This window comes from Gouania willdenowi, chromosome 20 (assembly GCF_900634775.1).
Source record: "Gouania willdenowi chromosome 20, fGouWil2.1, whole genome shotgun sequence".
Classification (NCBI taxonomy): Eukaryota; Metazoa; Chordata; class Actinopteri; order Blenniiformes; family Gobiesocidae; genus Gouania; species Gouania willdenowi.
Window position 1 is genome coordinate 7,730,863 of NC_041063.1, and position 18,261 is coordinate 7,749,123.

At 38.2% G+C, this 18,261-nt stretch overlaps 1 protein-coding gene across 2 annotated transcripts in view; it reads right to left on the bottom strand.

The window, feature by feature from the left end:
* mmp16a (matrix metallopeptidase 16a (membrane-inserted)) overlaps nt 1-18,261 on the bottom strand; it is an 83,227-nt gene that overhangs the window by 36,087 nt on the left and 28,879 nt on the right. The window contains exons 2-5 of one of the 2 annotated variants that reach the window (XM_028434587.1): nt 10,966-11,114; nt 10,398-10,412; nt 10,201-10,323; nt 1,377-1,681 (exon numbers count right to left, since the gene is read on the bottom strand). In XM_028434587.1, coding sequence (XP_028290388.1) covers nt 1,377-1,681; nt 10,201-10,323; nt 10,398-10,412; nt 10,966-11,114 — 592 coding nt within the window. The remainder of the gene's footprint in view (nt 1-1,376; nt 1,682-10,200; nt 10,324-10,397; nt 10,413-10,965; nt 11,115-18,261) is intronic. The other variant, XM_028434588.1, reaches the window with a different exon arrangement.

The following is an 18,261-nucleotide window of genomic DNA, read 5'->3' on the forward strand; positions in this document are numbered from 1 at the left end:
GCAGTCCTGCATGTTTTAATGCTACTAGAGCTTAGAGGAGTGGCTATCATTCATTCATTCAATCACAAACAGGCACCAGTTGAGATCACAAAGCTGCTCAACATGCTACCCAGGCTACCCTAACAACAGCCTGTAGTCACGCTGCAGGACTGAGAGAACGAGCACTCAGCGGGGGTACGAGGTCAGAGCGGAGAGAGAGGTGATGTGATTACTGGAGATAAGTCTGACGATCTACTTTCACAGAGAGAATAAGAGCCTCAGCACATCACAGCTTAAATAACAGCAGAGCACCATCAGCATCAGCATCAGCATCAGCATCAGCATCAGCATCAGCATCAGCATCAGCATCAGCATCACAAACAAACAAACACGTGATTGTATCACATGATCTACATTCCTGTCAGCATTAGAATATTGACAAATCACAGCATTAATACAGGAAACTGCAAAATGTATTCTAGTTGTCTTTACATTTTTCTATCATTTTGTGTGTTTCTGTTGTTCTTTTTTGTGTTTTTGGAGTCATTTTGTGTTTTTTTGAGTACCATTGTGTATTTTAGCTGTATTTTGTGCTTTTAGAGAATTGTATTTTCTGTGGGTATTTTGGGGTAATTTAGTGAATTTTTGTCATCATTCTTTTTGTTGTTTTTGGAGTCATTTTGAGAATTTTTGTTGTCCTTTTGTGTGTCATTGTGTATTTTGTGCTTTTAGAGTCATTTATTGTACTTTTCTGTGTTTTTTGGGGGTCATTTTGTGTATTTTTACTGTCTTTTAGTGTATTCTTGTTGTGTTGTGTTCTCTCATTTTGTGTGTTTCTGTTCTTTTTTCTGTTTTTGGAGTCATTTTGTGTATTTTTGTGTGTCATTGTGTATTTTAGTTATATATTGTGCTTTTAGAGTCATTTATTGTACTTTTCTGTTGGTTTTTGGGGTCATTTAGTGTATTCTTGTTGTGTTACATATATTTTTTGAATCTCATTTTGAGTGTTTCTGTTCTTTTTTGTATTTTTGAGATAATTTTCTTTTGTTGTTTTTTGGAGTCATTTTGTGTATTTTCGCTGTTGTTTTGTTTTTCCCTTTAAGTCCATAGTGTTGAACCATCGGTGTGTGACGACGTTGTTGATTTATGAAATTGATAAAATGTGCACAGGTTAACATAATAAATAGTTCACTCCTCTGTAAAAGGATAAATGTGATAAATGAAATTATCAGGAACACAAGTAAGAAAAATAATAAAAACAATAACATAATGTTCACGTTCAACAATCTAATTTCTTCTCCATCTTAACTTGGAAAATTATAATTCCAAAGTAAAACGATCTCAACAATCTGTTGTCCATTATTCACTGATCACAGATCAATAAATCAATAACGTACCATCATGGTTGGGGTTTCCCAGCGTCCACGGCTCGTCTGAATCAAAATGTGTGTCGCCTCCTATTCCTGGTCCTGGGAAGTAGGCGTGGGCTAAGAAGCCTCCCTCTCCATCAAAGGGCGAGCTGTCGCCATGGAAACCTGAGGCAAAGATGATAGTGATGTCCACGTCCTTCTTGGTTCTCTCCAGCTCGCTGTACGGCACGGCCTCGAAACGCAGCGGAGTCACGTTCTGCCACACGTCGAACGCTCGTCGGATGGCGTCGTGCGTCTCCTCAGCGCCGACTTTAGGAGTTACGTTCTTTATACTGAGGAGAGAGAACAGGGAAATCACATGAATGTTAGACCACGGGAAGAGTTACATTCTCTATACTGAGGAGAGAACAGGGAAACCACATGGATGTCAGACTACGGGAAGAGTTGTGTTCTTTACACTGAGGAGAGAACAAGTACACCACATTGATGTTAGACCATGGAAAGAACACTTTAGGAATTACGTTGTTTATACTAAGGGGAGAGAGCAGGGAAACCACATGAATGTTAGACAACGAGAAACAAACTAGGATTTACGTTCTTTATACTGGGGAAAGAACAGGGAAATACATGGATGTGAGTAACTTTAGGAGTTACGTTCTTTATACAGTGGAAAGAGAACAGGGACATTACAAGGAAATCAAACTTAATGTGTTATGTTCTTTATAATGTGGAGAGAGAACAGGGACACCACATGAATGTTACAGCACGGGAAGCGTTTTCTCCTTCAGCAGTCAAAGGTGACGGTGAGCTTTCTCTTAGCGCTTCGAGCTAAAACAAGGACACGTGAACGTCTCTGTGTTGTTGTGTCAGCAAGAGAGAAAAATGAGGAGAATTCAGTGTTAATCTTAGAGCGTGAAACTCTACATTTGAGATCAAATCTAAATTTAGTCTGATAACACAGAGCTACAGAAAAAGGAAGAGCGTCTCTGAGCTGCTGCAGGTGTGAAGCGTTTACTCTCTGCACTCTTTCTGTTCTAAATAAGGATTATTAAAAGCACGCTGCATGGTTTGAGCAATCACTAACCCACCTTTTACTTTGTTTCCTCTGAAAAAAAAAATTGTTTAATTTAGCCCACTTTTATCACATCAGGGCCTCTAGGTTAGAACTAGTTAAGATCTTCAAACTGTGTAATATGAGTCTTACATTATGTTTTCTTTGATTTCCCTGATTTTGGGTGATCGGTGTTTGGCCAATCATTGCATATGAAATCGATATTTTCCGACAATCTTTTCCACCTCCGCAAAGGACTCAGAGTCAGCCACTGTCCGCTTCAGCTGTGAGATGACTGACAGGCACGCCCACCAAGTCATGTGTGCATGCGTCTGCTACACAGGTTACAACAACAACCTAGCATGTCGACAGTTCAGCAGTTTTATGCAAAAAAAAAAGCAAAGGATCGCAAATTGTAATTCATGTAATAATGTAGTAACAAGTGGTGGTGGAGCTGCAAACAAAACGTTACATTCGCCATTTAGGAAACCACCACACCGCTGAGCATGCAGCATTTGAAGCAAGCAATCAAGCTAATGCCAAAGCTAAAGCTAGCAGGAGTGAAGAGCCAGTCAATGGGCCTCTGTTAGAGCTTTAAAGGTGCAGTCTGCAACTCTTATAAAAGTGACTTATTGTCATATTTGCTAAAGCTGTCACTATGTAAGGACAGCTTTACATCAAACTAGTAGTTTGTGTGAAAAAAACAGACTCATTGAGCCCCGTCCCCTGCTGCTCCTGCAGCCTTTGGCAGATTGCCAGAATGCACCGCGACCGAGCAAAAAGAACCAATCAGAGCCAGGATTGTTTTTGATGGACTGTCTGACAGCTGTTGCTCACAGGCCCCGCCCCTTTCCCGGAGCTGTAGCGCCGTCTCTTTTACAGTGTATGGTCTGGAGGAGTAGAAGATGGAATTTTTCTGCTTGAAAGGTAATTACTGCTGCTTGATTTACATTATGTTTGATTTGTAATTGTTACACTAGAACTCTGTGGTGCATGTGTTGTTTGTGTGTGCGCAGCAGCCGCCGTATGGCTACTGTAAGTGATAGTGAGTTGTTGTCGGACTAACGTTAGCTTGTTAGCTCCTCTCAGGGAGGGACTTTGGAAAGTTTGGAGGCAGGACAAGAGAGCAGCGGGGAGGGAGGGGGAGAGAGGGATCTAAAAGTCGTGGACTGCAGGCCAAAAAAAGAAGATCCAGCCTGAGCCAATGGAAGACAACCTGAATCCGTCTGACTCGAATGAAGCCGATGTCTCTTGAAGGACAAACCCATTTCAACCAAACACTATTCACAGCCATTTAAATCTCTACAAAGGTGCTGCATTTGGACGTGTTCTTTTTGCTCTACAAGGAAACCTAAAACTCAGGACACTATTGGTGCTTTAAGAAATTTTGTTAGTTTGTGCTGTAGATAGCACCCCTCCTAGTAAAATATATTTTATTTTGATACTTACACTGTCTTACTTTGATTGTTTTTTGTTGTTGTGTTCGAGAAAAATAAATAAATGAATGAATGAATGCCTTTAGATGCCTGAACATTAACACAAGCAAGAACGATTTGTGTATTTTCGCTGTTGTTTTGTGTATTTTTGGTTTTCAGTTCATAGATTTTCTCTTGAACTGTACATTTTTTGTTGTTTTGTGTGTTATGAGTCATTTTTCTGTATTCTTTATATAATTTTCAGTAATTTATTTCTTGTGTGCTTTCCGGAAACCACATTTAGATTTTTCTTCCGTTTTGTGTGTTTTTGCAGTCATTCTGTGCATTTACTTTAGGGTCGCACAAAATTAAACTGAGGGCCACATGTGGCCAATCTCTGATGTAGAGCCTCTAGGTTTCTGTTTCAAAACTGTCCCATCTCCACCTCAGTTTACACACTTCTGTTTCATTTTGTTTTATTGTCTGTAATCAGACTAATCGCAGACTATTAAACTTCCTAAAATCGTACCAAATATGCTTAATATGGTTAATAGAGGTAACTATTGTCATGAATTTCTTATTTATACATGATTATATACTATATACAGTATAAATATGCACTAAAGCAAACGTGCTGAAGTCAGATTTGACGTCCAGCCATTTGCTAACATGCTAAAAGCTAACATTATCGCATTTTGCACAAGAATTGACATTTCTGCCTCTCTGACCAGCCGTTTAGGAAGGCGAATATTGTGTAAATGTGTAATATATTTTCCCAAAACATGCATGAGAAGATATATTCAGTGTCAGAATGAAATGTATCCTTATTTTGTTTTAAAAATTTTAAGAAAAATAATCAAATAATAATTTAAAAAAAACCGGAAACTCACGGTGAAGAAAATGAAATTGATTAGATCTGGCTTCAATTGTTTTTTTTGTGTTTATTTTTTAATCTAGTTGACAGGCAATGTTTTAAGGCAACTGACAGCAATACCATAACACTTGATGATGACTTGTGTTGTGTTAGAAGGTCAGTGTCACGAAATAGATTGTTTGTCTTTTCCAGGCTTGTCACGTTTAACATCTCACAGTTTTTTCCTCTGCTGTCATTTTACATCACAGGAACAAATTCATCTTAAAGTGTTTTGCCCTCGATTTACGCATTAAATATTCTCCTATAGTACAAGAGTAGCACTAGAGTAGATGTAATTATGCTGACATTACATAACTTTGATGACTCACAGGAAACACGGAGCAGTTTGATCTCAAGACGGCCACAGATTTCAGGTAGAAAAACAAGCTATTTCTTACACCATGTTTACATTTCCACGTATAAATAATATATACTACAGACAATAAATGACAGATATCAGTGTTGCATCGTCAATTAAAGTTTCTATCATTTTTTACCATTTTTTGTTTAATTCTGGGTAATTTTGTGGGATTGTTTGTTTTTCAGAAGACTGAGGTGTTCTGTCAACAGTTGACAAATTATATTGGGATTCAAAATGACTGCAGTTGTGTTATTAAGGAGCAGGAACAATGAGAGCCCTCAAATACTGACTGACATATTAGTTTCTGATTTACACAATGATTTACGTTTCCTCCGTGGTGGTTCTCAATAGAGGTCAACCGATATATGGGGCTGATATATGGACCTTTTTTCGATTTTTTTTTTTTTTTTTAGCACTTTAGAGTAGCCATTAAAGGAAAAAAAGGAACATAAAACATCCATTTGGATGTACAGTATGAATAGACAACCAAAAAAAGTAATAATAATAATAGCATGTGCATGGGAGAGTTAGAAGCCAACAGGCTTACAAATAAAAAGCTGATATAATAGGATAAGGATATAATATAATAGTGCCTTATCCTATTATATCCTTAATAGGTAAGGATTTTCATTTTACTTGGTTGTGTACGGGTATATTTAAAGTTCAATAAATGTTAAGAGTTCTATTGGTATATTTAATTTAATTTGTAGTGTTTCAATTGTCTTTCATAATCAATGTGCTTTAAAAAATAACGGCCTTAGGATATTGGCCATCGGCTGAATTTTTTTTTAAAAAATCGTTGTCTGCATCAGCCTTTGAAAATCCCATATCGGTCGACCTCTAGTTCTCAACCTTGGGGTCAGTACTTCATGTGTGGCTGGTCGTGAGACCCTGGGAGGGGGTCGCCAGATGTCTTAAAAAAAACTATGAATAGTTTTTTAACTATTTGAGCCTACATTTTTTTTCCATTTTTCTGCAACTCCACCAAACGTTCCATATTCTAACCTATTTCCATCACTTTTTCTTGCCATATTTTTGTTCCTTTTAATGCATTTTTGCTACATTACTCTTATTTCTGACACTTCTACATCACATTTCAATGTCTTTTCTGCATATTTTTCCCTACTTTAAAGACATGTTCAGCACTTACTTTTCCACCACTTTTCCACCTACTGTCACATATGTTGACCCATTATTGTCACTTTTAACCTCTTTTTATCATATTTCATGCTTATTTTGGCCAATTTAACCACATTCACAATCTACCATGCCCATTATTTGCCAGTTTAAACAAATTGTTCCTACTTTTTAAATTAAATTACCCCCAAACTCCCCCTCCCCAGATTTCTGCCACTTTTAAGCCGATATTGACACTTTAAACCCTTTTTACCACTTATTCTGTCCGTTTTTGTCCACTCTAATTTGTTGCAACTTTTAACCTATTTCTGTGGTTTATGAAATCCCATTTCACCACCATTGCCACCATTTTTTTGTCACTTTATAATATATATATATATATATATATATATATATATATATATATATATATATATGTGTGTGTGTGTGTGTGTTGATTGATGGATTGATTGAAGCTGCGTGTTTGACTGTGGAGGATGTAGTGGAGAAATTGAACGTCAGTTCTGACAGATGGAAGAAAGATAACGTTCTATATCTGGGACACAGACACGTGTCTCTATACATTTGTCCTATTTTAGAATCACAGAAAAGCACATGCACATAAAAAGAATCCCCTGCACGTATTAAAGTGCACGTCGTGAGCCGTTAATGACTCTGGATGCAGCTGTAATAGCCTGATGCATGCGGCGTTAGCAGTGGGGATGCTAAAGCTAATTAGTGCCCCCCACCATTCTAAGTAAGTAGTGCATGTGGCTACAGTGGAATCATGTGTGCACACAAGGGGGCTCATAGCTTCATGCATTTGTTAAACTCTGCAAATGCCAACAGTGTTTGTGTGGAACAGTTAGAGGGAGATGGAGCTTTAATGACGCCTCCACCCTCACATGTAGCTACACGGATCATCAGCTCAGAACAGGAGACGGATGGGGGTTAGTTTCATACTCAGACATTTATAAATCACATTTTGGCTGTAAAGGTGGGTTCACAGCATCACGTTTATGTTGGAGGAGGTGCTTTGAAATGGGATAGGGCTGCAGTAAAATAATGTTTAAGTAATCTATTAGTCTATCAATTTTTTTTACCAATTAATCAAATAATCACATAAGAGAATCCCCAATTTAGCGTCTTTATGCTTCTTAAACTTTTTAAAATAATTTTGAGCTCTTTGTATTGCACAAAACAAAAAAACGTAGAATGTTCTCACAACATATGACCTTTTTAAATAAGTATTACTTAAGTAATGGCTTAACAATTGCTCAATTTAAAGTAAAACTAAAAATTTTCTCCAATTTCAGCAATAAAAAATATTCAATTTGACATTTAACTTTAAAGGTTTGCTTTGATATTAGTCAATGCTTGTAGCTTTGTTTTAACACACAATCTGTCAGGGGCGTGTCCAAATACAAAATAATAATCGTTTTTCTCAATGTTAAAGCAATAAAGTTTCCAAATATAAAGCAGTAGAAATCACCGTGTGACGGCATTAGAGCGTCACCAGTTGATAGGAAGACCAGACAAAGCGATACACCCTCAGATAAAGTGTTTCCTGTGGTTGTTCTTCAGTTCTGCTATAAAAAAAACACTAACTTCCTGTTCTTCTTTCCTCCAAACAACATAAACAATGTTCTAAGTACGTGTGTAGGGGTGCCACACTTTAGACACTTGTGGTCGTTTTTTTCTTATTGGTAAACCTTCGTCACTAGTTATCTAGCGCTAATTAGTGACACTGAGATCCAATGGCTCCGTTAACACCAATCAACCGATGCATCGACTAGTTTTCTGAACCGGTTTATTCGTTTTAATGTTTTAACATGTTGGGTTAATATTACTTGATTTAAGATAACATTTAGACTACATCTTAAGCTAACGTTTAGATTACTCATTTAAAGTTAACGCTTGGATTTAATTTTTAAGCTAACATTTAGATAAAAAATTCAAGCAAACGATTGGATTTCATTTTTAAGCTAACATTTAGATTACGTTTTTAAGATAACATTTAGATAATATGTTTAAGATAAAGTTTAGATAAAATGTTTAAGCTAACGTTTAGATAAAATGTTTAAGCTAACGTTCAGATAAAATGTTTAAGTTTACATTCAGATAAAATATTTAAGCTAATGTTTAGAAAAAATGTTTAAGCTAACGTTCAGAGAAAATGTTTCAGCTAACGTGTAGGTAAAATGTTTAAGCTAACGTTTTGATAAAATGTTTAAGCTAACATTTACACTAAATGTTTAAGATAACATTTACACTAAATGTTTAAGCTAACATTTACACTAAATGTTTAAGATAACATTTTGAAGCTAGCATTTAAATAAAAGTTTTAAGCTAACGTCTGGATTAAATAGCAGAAATGACCTTAGGATAAGAAAGTTAGCAGTATCTACTTTTTTAATCCACACATGCAGCCGGTAGCAGTAATGCTGCAAATATGTGAAAACGGCTGAAGTTGTAAAAGTGCCACTTTGAGATAAAGTCTGTATAATATGTTTCTGAGATGAAGCCAAAGGAAAAAGGATTTGCAGCAGCAGAAAGCACATATCCTATTAGCAGATAAAGGTGTTAAATGTGCTGCATGCAGCACCTTTAGAGGAGGAGATTAGTGAGGTCTGTAGATGAATGAATATGTTCTGTAACCAGCTTCATTGATTGAAGATAAAAGAGCAGCTGACTCACATTCATGGACACACACACACACACATACGCACACACATGTCCAAGTCAAGACGGTCAAAACGCTCCCAACATATCATTACATCAGGCCAATCCTCTCGTCTTTCTCTGTGCAGCTGCTCCTTCATCCTCCACTTCCTCTACCATCCACTCATCCATTAAAGCTGCTCATTTTACTCTGTCACACACAGATGAAGAACCAGGGACCCACTACAGACCCATTATCAGTGTAACTCTTTAAATGTGATGTGCATGCACGGCTTCAGCTGCACATTAGGGATCCAAAGACCATAACACACATTACAGCCCCAGAATAAACACAAAGCACACAAAATGACAGAGAAATGCGCTAAACAACAGCAAAAGCACACAAAGAATAAAAATGCAGGAAAAAGACTCCAAAAAACAACTATGAAAATATAAGAAAATGACAAACACACAATGACAAAAAAAAAATACGCTAAACAACAAAAAATGCACAAACTGACTCCAAAAATGCATTAAAGCAGGAACGGTAATACACAAAATGACAGAAACACACACAAAACAGTAGCAAAAGCAACAACAACGAAAAAAACAACAATGAAAATACACAAAACTACAACAAAAAGGTACAAAATGACTTTGAAGACAAACAAAACAATAATGAAAATACAGAAAATGACAACAAATAACACAAACGTTACCCCAAACAATGATGAAAATAAAATAATTGATAGAGAAACACACAAAAGAGCAGAATAAGCACACAAAACTACAACAAAAATACACAATATGACTCTAAAAACACACAATGACAACATAAAACACACAGAATTCCTCTCATTTTTGTCATTTTGTGTGTTTTGGGGTTATGTATGTTTTTGTTTCAAATGCTTTTATTTCAGTTTTGTGTGTTTCTGGAGTCACCAATGTTCTTAAAGTCATTCTGTCAAATTTTTGTTGATTTGTGGATTTCTTGAGTCTTTTGTATTATTTCATTGTTATTTTCTGAGTTTTGGAGTCATTTTGATATTTTTGTTGTTGTTTTGTTTTGTTTTTGTAGTCATTTTGTGTATTTCATATTTTAAATGGTTTGTCATGGATTTGTATAATTTTGAAGTCATTTTGCTGTTTTGTGTGTTTTTGTTGTAATTTTGTGTATTTTTGTACTTTTTTCAGTTATTTTTGTCGCCCATGTTTATATTTTCAGGGTTATTAGTCTCTTACTTTCCCTCCCGTCATTACTGAATGTTTTTGAGTTCTTCCCACTCTGAGTGTGTAACTGAACCAGAACAGAAACCCCCCGTAGTGTCTCGTACCTGTATGTGATATGTTTGTGTTGCCACTTCTGTCCCGTGAGGGCGTACCGCCGTTTCCTCACGCTGAACCTAGACACGCCTCCTATCTGGTCAGGAACACCACACCTGGGTTTCCTCATCCACCTGCAGGACAACACGCACCATGTTAGAAAAACACACACACACACACAGATAGAAGGCAGTGAGGGGCGTCTCACCTGATAGTATTATCCCTACATCAGTGATGAGAAGCAGAAAGAAGGAGGAAAATACACACACACACACTGTTAGCTTATCACGTTTCACTGCTGGACACATGTTGGTCTGTATTCACATCACTGACCACTCTGATGGCCTGTTACACTGTTACACATCACCACCTGTTTACAGCCCAGTGCTGTTGGTAGCATTATGTGTCTGACAGGAAGTGGAACAAATAAAAGTCAGAGAGCTTCTTCATGCCATTTTGTACTTGTAAAGGTGACATTTGTATCTGTATCTATGTATTTGTATATTGCGATGTGTATCGTATTGTTTAGTATCGAGATATATTGTATCGTGACATGCAAATTGTGAATTGTATCGTTAGATTCATGGCAATGCACACTCATACAAGGAATATAATCCTAAATCCTAATCACAACGTTAATTGTTAACAAATACCATTTCTAACTAATTTGAGGCAACACAAAAGCAGCGTTTCTAAAGGTGACAACAAAGACAGAGGAAGTAGAAAGTCAGTGACATGTTGAGGTGTATTTTTTGTTCTGGTTGAGAGCGACTAACCCGATGGTGCTGGTGTCCAGGGTCCCGGTGACGTTGAGGCCGTAGCGACGCTGCATGGCAGCGATAGCAGACTGCATGACACGAGCAGAACGCAGCACAGACATCCTGGGGTCTGCAGGAGGGAGGTAGCCATACCTCTGAAGCCACGCCTACACACAGAGAGAGAGTTAGCTGTTAGCATGTAGCTCAATTAGCTCATCGAAGGTAAAGCTGCTGGAGACAATCATTTATAATCAGAGCAAAACATGGATTGATCAATCAGATCATTTGATTGATAAAAAAGATGTAAAAAGGTTACTGGAAAACTTTGTTGCATTGCATTGTGGGATGTGGAGGCCAAGTGTTTTTCCTTCATTCTTACAGTGATCTGTTGTGTTTCTTCTCCAGTCATGGAGGACCGTAGGGATGGGCGATATTGACAAAAAATGTAATTAATTTCTGGTATTTATCATGATAACGATAAAAATCACAATAAATACAAACTATAAATAAAAAAAAATAATAAAAAAATCACAACTAAACAAGTTCTTTACAAACACAAATAAATGTGAATACATCAACATTAGACACATTTAAAAAGGCTACAATAGCTGCTGACTCAAAGAGTTCATGAGCCGATATTTTATGGAATATATTTGTGCATGTGGGTCACTCTATTAGTGTTACTGTAAGTAATTCATTTATTTCCTCATCTGAAATAAAATTATTTTCTAAAAAAAAAGCACATGAAAAACAAAAATAACTCCATTAGTGTTTTTACTGCTGATGAATCTTATTTCATTTATCTGATAATGAGTTACATACAGTTATGATTGATAAATAACTCTGATTTCCTATAATTAAACCAGATCAAGCTGATGATTTAATCATTCAGTATATTTATGTGTAATAATCTCAATAGTTACATTAGTCTAATGGGACCAGCTTTGTCTGTGAACATGTGAAATGTAATTAAAAATATTGCGTTTCACAAATTGGGACGTATTAATAGTGAAATTGGTATTTATGCTGACATTTATTTCACACATGTGACATGTTAGTTTTTATCATTCCATAGTAAAGTGTTAAATCTGACCATAAACAAGTCGGTGGCTCCCTGTGGCTTTATGACAGTAAGACGTGTTCTTTTAATCTTTTTACTTGGTCTGTTCCTTATTTGGAGTGGTTAGCATTAGCTCTCAGCCCAGTCTGTGTGTCGGTGTGTTAGCTTAGCATAGTTATCTTTATTTGAGTTGCTACAGGTTCATCTCTGTCCCCGTGTTTGTGGAACTTTGGGTGGATCTGACAGAGGAACTTGAATCGGTTCCCTTTGTTGGATGGTTGTCTGGTTTTACCCAAATAGCGGTCCATGATGTATTGCAGCACGGCAGCTTCAGGTAGCTGGGACGAGCACCTCACACACGGCGGTGTGTGAAGGGGGCGGTGCACGTCAGAGCTTCCGTAAACAATGTTCCGCTCCAGAGAATAAAAGTTGACAACAAACGGGCAGTTTTGGCCCGTGGAACACGGTTTTTTTGGGGCATGTAGTACTATGTTTGGTGTGTGCATGGATAAAATAAAATAAGTTAAATGTAAAAACATTGTGTATTTAAAGCTGATACCAGGAGTTTCTGAGAATTTTTTGTTTATGTATCATTCTTTTGAAATGTGAAAAAATACCTAACTAGTTTTTTTTTATTATGGTCTACTGCCGGTGGTCATTAATATACGTCAATGTATATAAGTCCATCCTTCGTCCTATAGACCCCTATACAAATTGCAAATAGCGCAGTGATCACCCAGCCAATAGGCTTCGACTTCCTGTAGCGGAGACTGTCAATCAAAATGAATGCGCGTGAAACAGGTATCACTCTGCATAGCATCATGAGGAGTGCTCCGAAACTCCAAAGTTTCTACTAAAAAACTAAAGAAAAGTCTGGGTACAAAGCTTGTGGATAAACGTCTTCGTGACCACAACAGAATTTATCTCGGAGCTGCTTTTAAAAAAATTCCGAACGAACCAGGATTTGGCAACATTTCTCATGGACAGGTAATAAACATGTTTTAATCAAACTACCATAAGTGTTTTATTAGTGAAAAATAACACTACATGTGTGTTGGTGTGTTTAATATTGTTGTTATGTTACGCGATGCTCGTGCAGAAAAGAAAAGGCGTGGCTTCAGGTAGATTAGCAGAGGCAGGGGGAGGAAGTGGAGCTGTTTAGGGAGGGAAGCTTTTGACTTTTCTCTCTCTCTTTTCATGCTCCGGTTATCAGCTTTAAGCTGAGGAAAAGCATTACCCTTGATATTATCTTTGTATCTGAGATCTTCATTAACCAAAGAGTGTGTGGTGCATCATCAAAGAAACCCTCTGAGTTAAAAATACTGTACTGCTAAACTTTGTGCTTTCTTCATGACTTCCAACACATTTAAATGTCATGGAGTTATTATTTGTATAAAAGCTGTAGAGCAAAGCTCAGAGTTAGACTGACTCTTTCTAAAGGTGCACACACATCTGTATCAGTCCTAAAAACAACAGAGCGTCATCTGTTTAATGTTCTTTGTTAGTGAAGAGCGTTGTTCTAATCTAACTTAAAGTGTACTGTAAAATCCTCCAGAGGAAATCACAGTTCAGACAGTAGAAGGGATTTATTTTATTTATTTTTTTTTTTTAAAGATTTTTTTGGCTCTAGTGGCCTTTATATGACAGTTGCTTGACAGGAAGGGGGTCAGAGAGAGCAGGGAATGACACGCAGGAAAGGGTCCCAGGCCGGGAATCGAACCTGGACCCGCAAACACTCTGAGGATGATCTGGTTACAGGGACTGATGTTTGTTTCTAAATGTCCACAATTCTGTTTCATCATCTTTCCATGTGTAAATACTTTACTGGATGTTAAACTTCCTGAAATCATACCAAACATGATAAATAGGGTTGATAGAGTCAACTACTGCTATTATTTTTATATTTTTATGCTTTACATGATTTACAACAACAGGAACGTCACAATTAGTGGGCGTGCACTGTAGCTGTTCCCACTCAATGTTCTTGAAGCCAAAAAACAGCACTAAGGGGCGCTGCCATCTTGGAAATTTGACGTCATTTGGAGCCAGAGTCTGCGCAGTAGGGTCCGGCGGAAGGAGTAGTAACATGCCCCGCCCATTTTGCATACTGCCCTGATGAGTTATGCTGCCCAGCTATGCCAAGAACATAAGTATCTTTGCCACTGGAAATTCTACCAACGGTTTGTTCAGATCATAGAGGTTAATATATTTCAACTCAAATATCTAGTTAAATGGCGTCTCGGCTTTCCTTCACGACATAACTGCTATTCACAAAGGGGTCTATTCTCCCATCTGGACTTAAGTGCTTTTTTGCGCGCCTGCAGTTCCGCACTTCTCTCCTGCTTGTATTCTCCGGTCCAGGTTCCTGACACGCCCACTATGTGTAAGGAGCCAAAAAGCGTATATGTGTAAATAAAGGCGAGCTGAATGAAAGGAGGTGGTGATGTCATTTTTTGGGCTGTCTAGAAATCACGGAACATGGAGTTTTCCCAACACTTGTAAATGTCATTGAAATCCTTAAAAAATGATAAAGTTCACTTTTAATATGAAATGCCTTCGTTGATAAACATAATAACAGGTTGATTTGAGCAGATTATTGATCAGATTATTGCAATGTGACTGAGTCACAATTAAAATCTCTTTCCTTGATTATCATCATCATCATCATCATCACTGTAAAGCGTGACCGAGTTAGATGCGCTGGAGATATGAGGAAATAACGCGGCCGCAGATCGTCCTGCTTTAATGCAGAGGGATGTTTGCAGTGAAACACAACTATTGGCTTCCATAATACGCAGTTTTAAATATAAATAGTTTAAAGCGACCTGAGCTGAGCCTCATTAAAATATGCGTGGGAAGAGTTTCTGGTTCATCCTCATTTGCATATGACAGCTTGTTTCAAACTGTGACTTTACGTTGGACATAGTATGAAAATAGTTTAATCACTGTGACCAAGTCTGCGTCTGTCAGAGTTTTAATTAATCACACAGCAGCAGCTGAGTGATCACAGCTGCTGCTGCTCGACGCATGAGTCTGTGTGGCTTCAAATGTAACTAAGTCCATATTTCTAGTGCAATATAATGTTTCACCTTATCGGGGTGCTGCACTTATTCCAGGGTTAGAAGCGTGTAAGAGGAAAAGGACTTACGCACACAGGAGAATGTGCGTAAAGCCAGATTTGAATGGGAACACCCACATTTCAGGGCTGCTCCACCCAGAGTGCGTAACTGAGCTGAAGGCACGCAGCGACTGACTTAAGTACAAGGGGAGAATAGCGCGCAGCTGCGCGGCTTTTTGAGCTTAAGTGCATGGGAGAATAGAGCCCATGGAGAGCTACGCAAGATCCATGGCTGTCAATCATCGTCATATGATGTAAAATCCCATTTTTCAACCTCAAATAACTTATTTAAAACAAACTTCACAGAAAAACAAGCACTTGAATACAATGTAGGGTGATAAGAACTAATGATCCCAGCAGAGTTTAGGTTTGGAGAAAAATGTGACGAGTATTTTAACTTTACAGTTTGACCCACATCCCATCCGTTATCGTTGAGGAGGCGGGGTTTATGACCTATACTGCAACCAGTCAGCAGGGGGAGCTCTAAAATTAAAAGCTGCACTCCACCGGGAGCTTGTCCCGTCCATTATTTGTACAGTCTATGGTCACAACCCCAAGGTTCAAAATCTCTGGTTTAGTCCATGTCATAGAGAGGTTTCCCTCTCATTTTCAGTTTCAATTAAATAATGCAAACCCTTTAGTTGTGCATAAAACCGTGTGCAACCGTGTGATTACATTACACAGGATTTTAAATGAAATTATAAATATATATTTTTTTTTAATTTCTTCCAAAAAAATGCTAATAACATCTATCTATAAATCAAGGAATCTCTGTCTGTGTGTGTGTGTGTGTGTGTGTGTGTCTTTGTGTGGCTCAAATAGCTCTGCAGATCAGGCTCAGATTCTCTTAAGACTTTTAACATGGCTGCCTTTTGGTTTAAAGATGTGCAACGTCGGATTTGTTTGGAGTTGGACTGCAATAATACCGTTAATAAATTATTTCATAAAATTGTCCACTGCCACTAGAGTCCTGTGTGTGCCAGAGCCAATCACTGCACCAACATTGGTTTCCTTCTATAAATTTACAAAAACTACACTGAGACCGGGCTTTTTATGGATACATTTTTATTATTTTGCTATCTGGGTCAGAATTGAAGTTTTCTGACTATATTTTGGCCATCCTCCAAGAATCTTCCTCAAGTGTGAAAAGAGACAACTTTAATATTCAATCACCTGTTTTCTGTTATCCAGGGAAAAAATGTGTGTAAATGTTTGGTATTGTTGCAAAAAAAAAAAACAACAGTTCAAATTGCTTTTTCTGTTTCAGAAAAGGAATTCTCACAGAAAAGCCCAGTTGTGTTTATCAACATAAATCCAACCAACCAATGAAAAGCCAGCATGATTGTTTGACTCAGTGAGGAGAGGGAATGTCACGACTCGTGCAGGATCTAAAAACCCAATCAGGTGTGAAGTGTTGTTATTGTACAGCTACAGATTCTATTCTGGTATCAAACACAGTGGAGCTGTCTCAGTCATCACACATACACACGCACACACACACACGGGCACGCACGCACACACACATAGAAAGCAATAAAAAGGCAACGCGTTCCTCAACAATGGAGCAAATGTGAGCCAACAGCTTTGGTTACACTGACAAATCATCAATTCAGACTCAGAGCAGCACTGAGGACTTTAGAAAAGCACATTATTACTGTGTGTGTGTGCGTGTGTGTGTGCGCGCGCATGAAAAGCAAAGCTGTTGGTTCACAATGGGAGAAGATGGTACTTTCTAACTGTTGTCAGTGGAGGTAAATGTTACTAAATAGACCAATTATTAGGGCTGGGTGATATGGACCAAAACTCATATCCTCATATACGATATAAACCTTGATATTTTGAACTCAATAAAGTCTTATCACAAAGACAATTCTGGGTTCAATTTGTTGATGGAAAAATGCCACATGCCAGGGTTCTTGCCAGCGCTGTTGAGCGTAGGGGCCCCGACATTGTAATTTTGCTCCCCTACGGAGCAATGGCGCCCCCTATGTTTAGTATTCAGCAACGTTGGGGGGATTTTCTGTTGTTTTTTTTTCTTTTTTAATCAGTACCGTCATAATAATTGTTCCTCACTTGGACACAAAAGGGACTTCCATGTGTGCACGGTTTGTTTTAACTCTTTTTAAATCTAAATAACCCAGAAACACATTAATCAGCCGCACCATCTATTTAATACAGGCCATCTGCTTGGACGCTCCCGTCTTCACCTGATGACCCCTGCAGCCACTTAGCTGTGTGCATCCTCTGCTTACGTAACCGTAATAACCGTCCACGTATTTAAGCTCCGAGGAATGCAAACAGTCCGGACTCCGCTGTGCATGAAGGCTCAAACATACCGTGGCCTGGAAGGGCCCGGTGGCAAATAGGGTCACCGAGAACAGGTTACATATAGAAACCGGTTCCGAAAACCGTTATGAAGATGTCTGAATTTTGATTTATTTTTCTGATTCCTAAATGCCCGCATTTGTTTGTTTCCGCGGCTTGTATTGCTTCGTTTGTTTCTGGGATTCGTATAAATGTGCGTTCAAAACGCCACTGTAGCAACTGCAGTCACTTCAATATAGTGGTGCTTTTTGGTCACTCCATCACTTCATCGCTTTAGTGCCGTGACGACCATGGAACAGACTCAGTGTGTGTGTGTGTGTGTGTGTGTGTGTGTGTGTGTGTGTCTGCAGAGCCACTAACAGTGGAGAGAGAGGGCTGATCACTTCTACGGCCATATCATAGTCGGCGACGCCTTTACAGTGTAAATGATCAACTTACAGAGTTACTAAGAGATGAGTTCACCCAGAATGTAGGCCAGTAAATTGAGGAAGTGTAGTACAGCCCTCTGCTGCAGCCGTCTCACTGCAGCTCTGTGACTTTATGTGACTCTCTGTGACTCCACCGCTACAAACAAACATCCATGAAGAAGGAAAGTTCCGCTCATTAGATGATCCAATCATCCCACACTGAACCCTGTCACTGCCTTTCTCTGAGGAGATCCCACTGAGGACTGGAAGTGTTTCAACTCATGTTCTAGAAGAGCAATTTGTAAGGCCTCTGATTGTCTGTCATCATGTATAACGGACAAAAAATACAGATTTTCAAGAAAAAAAATCAATCGGGGATTATAATCTGACACTGAATATATCCT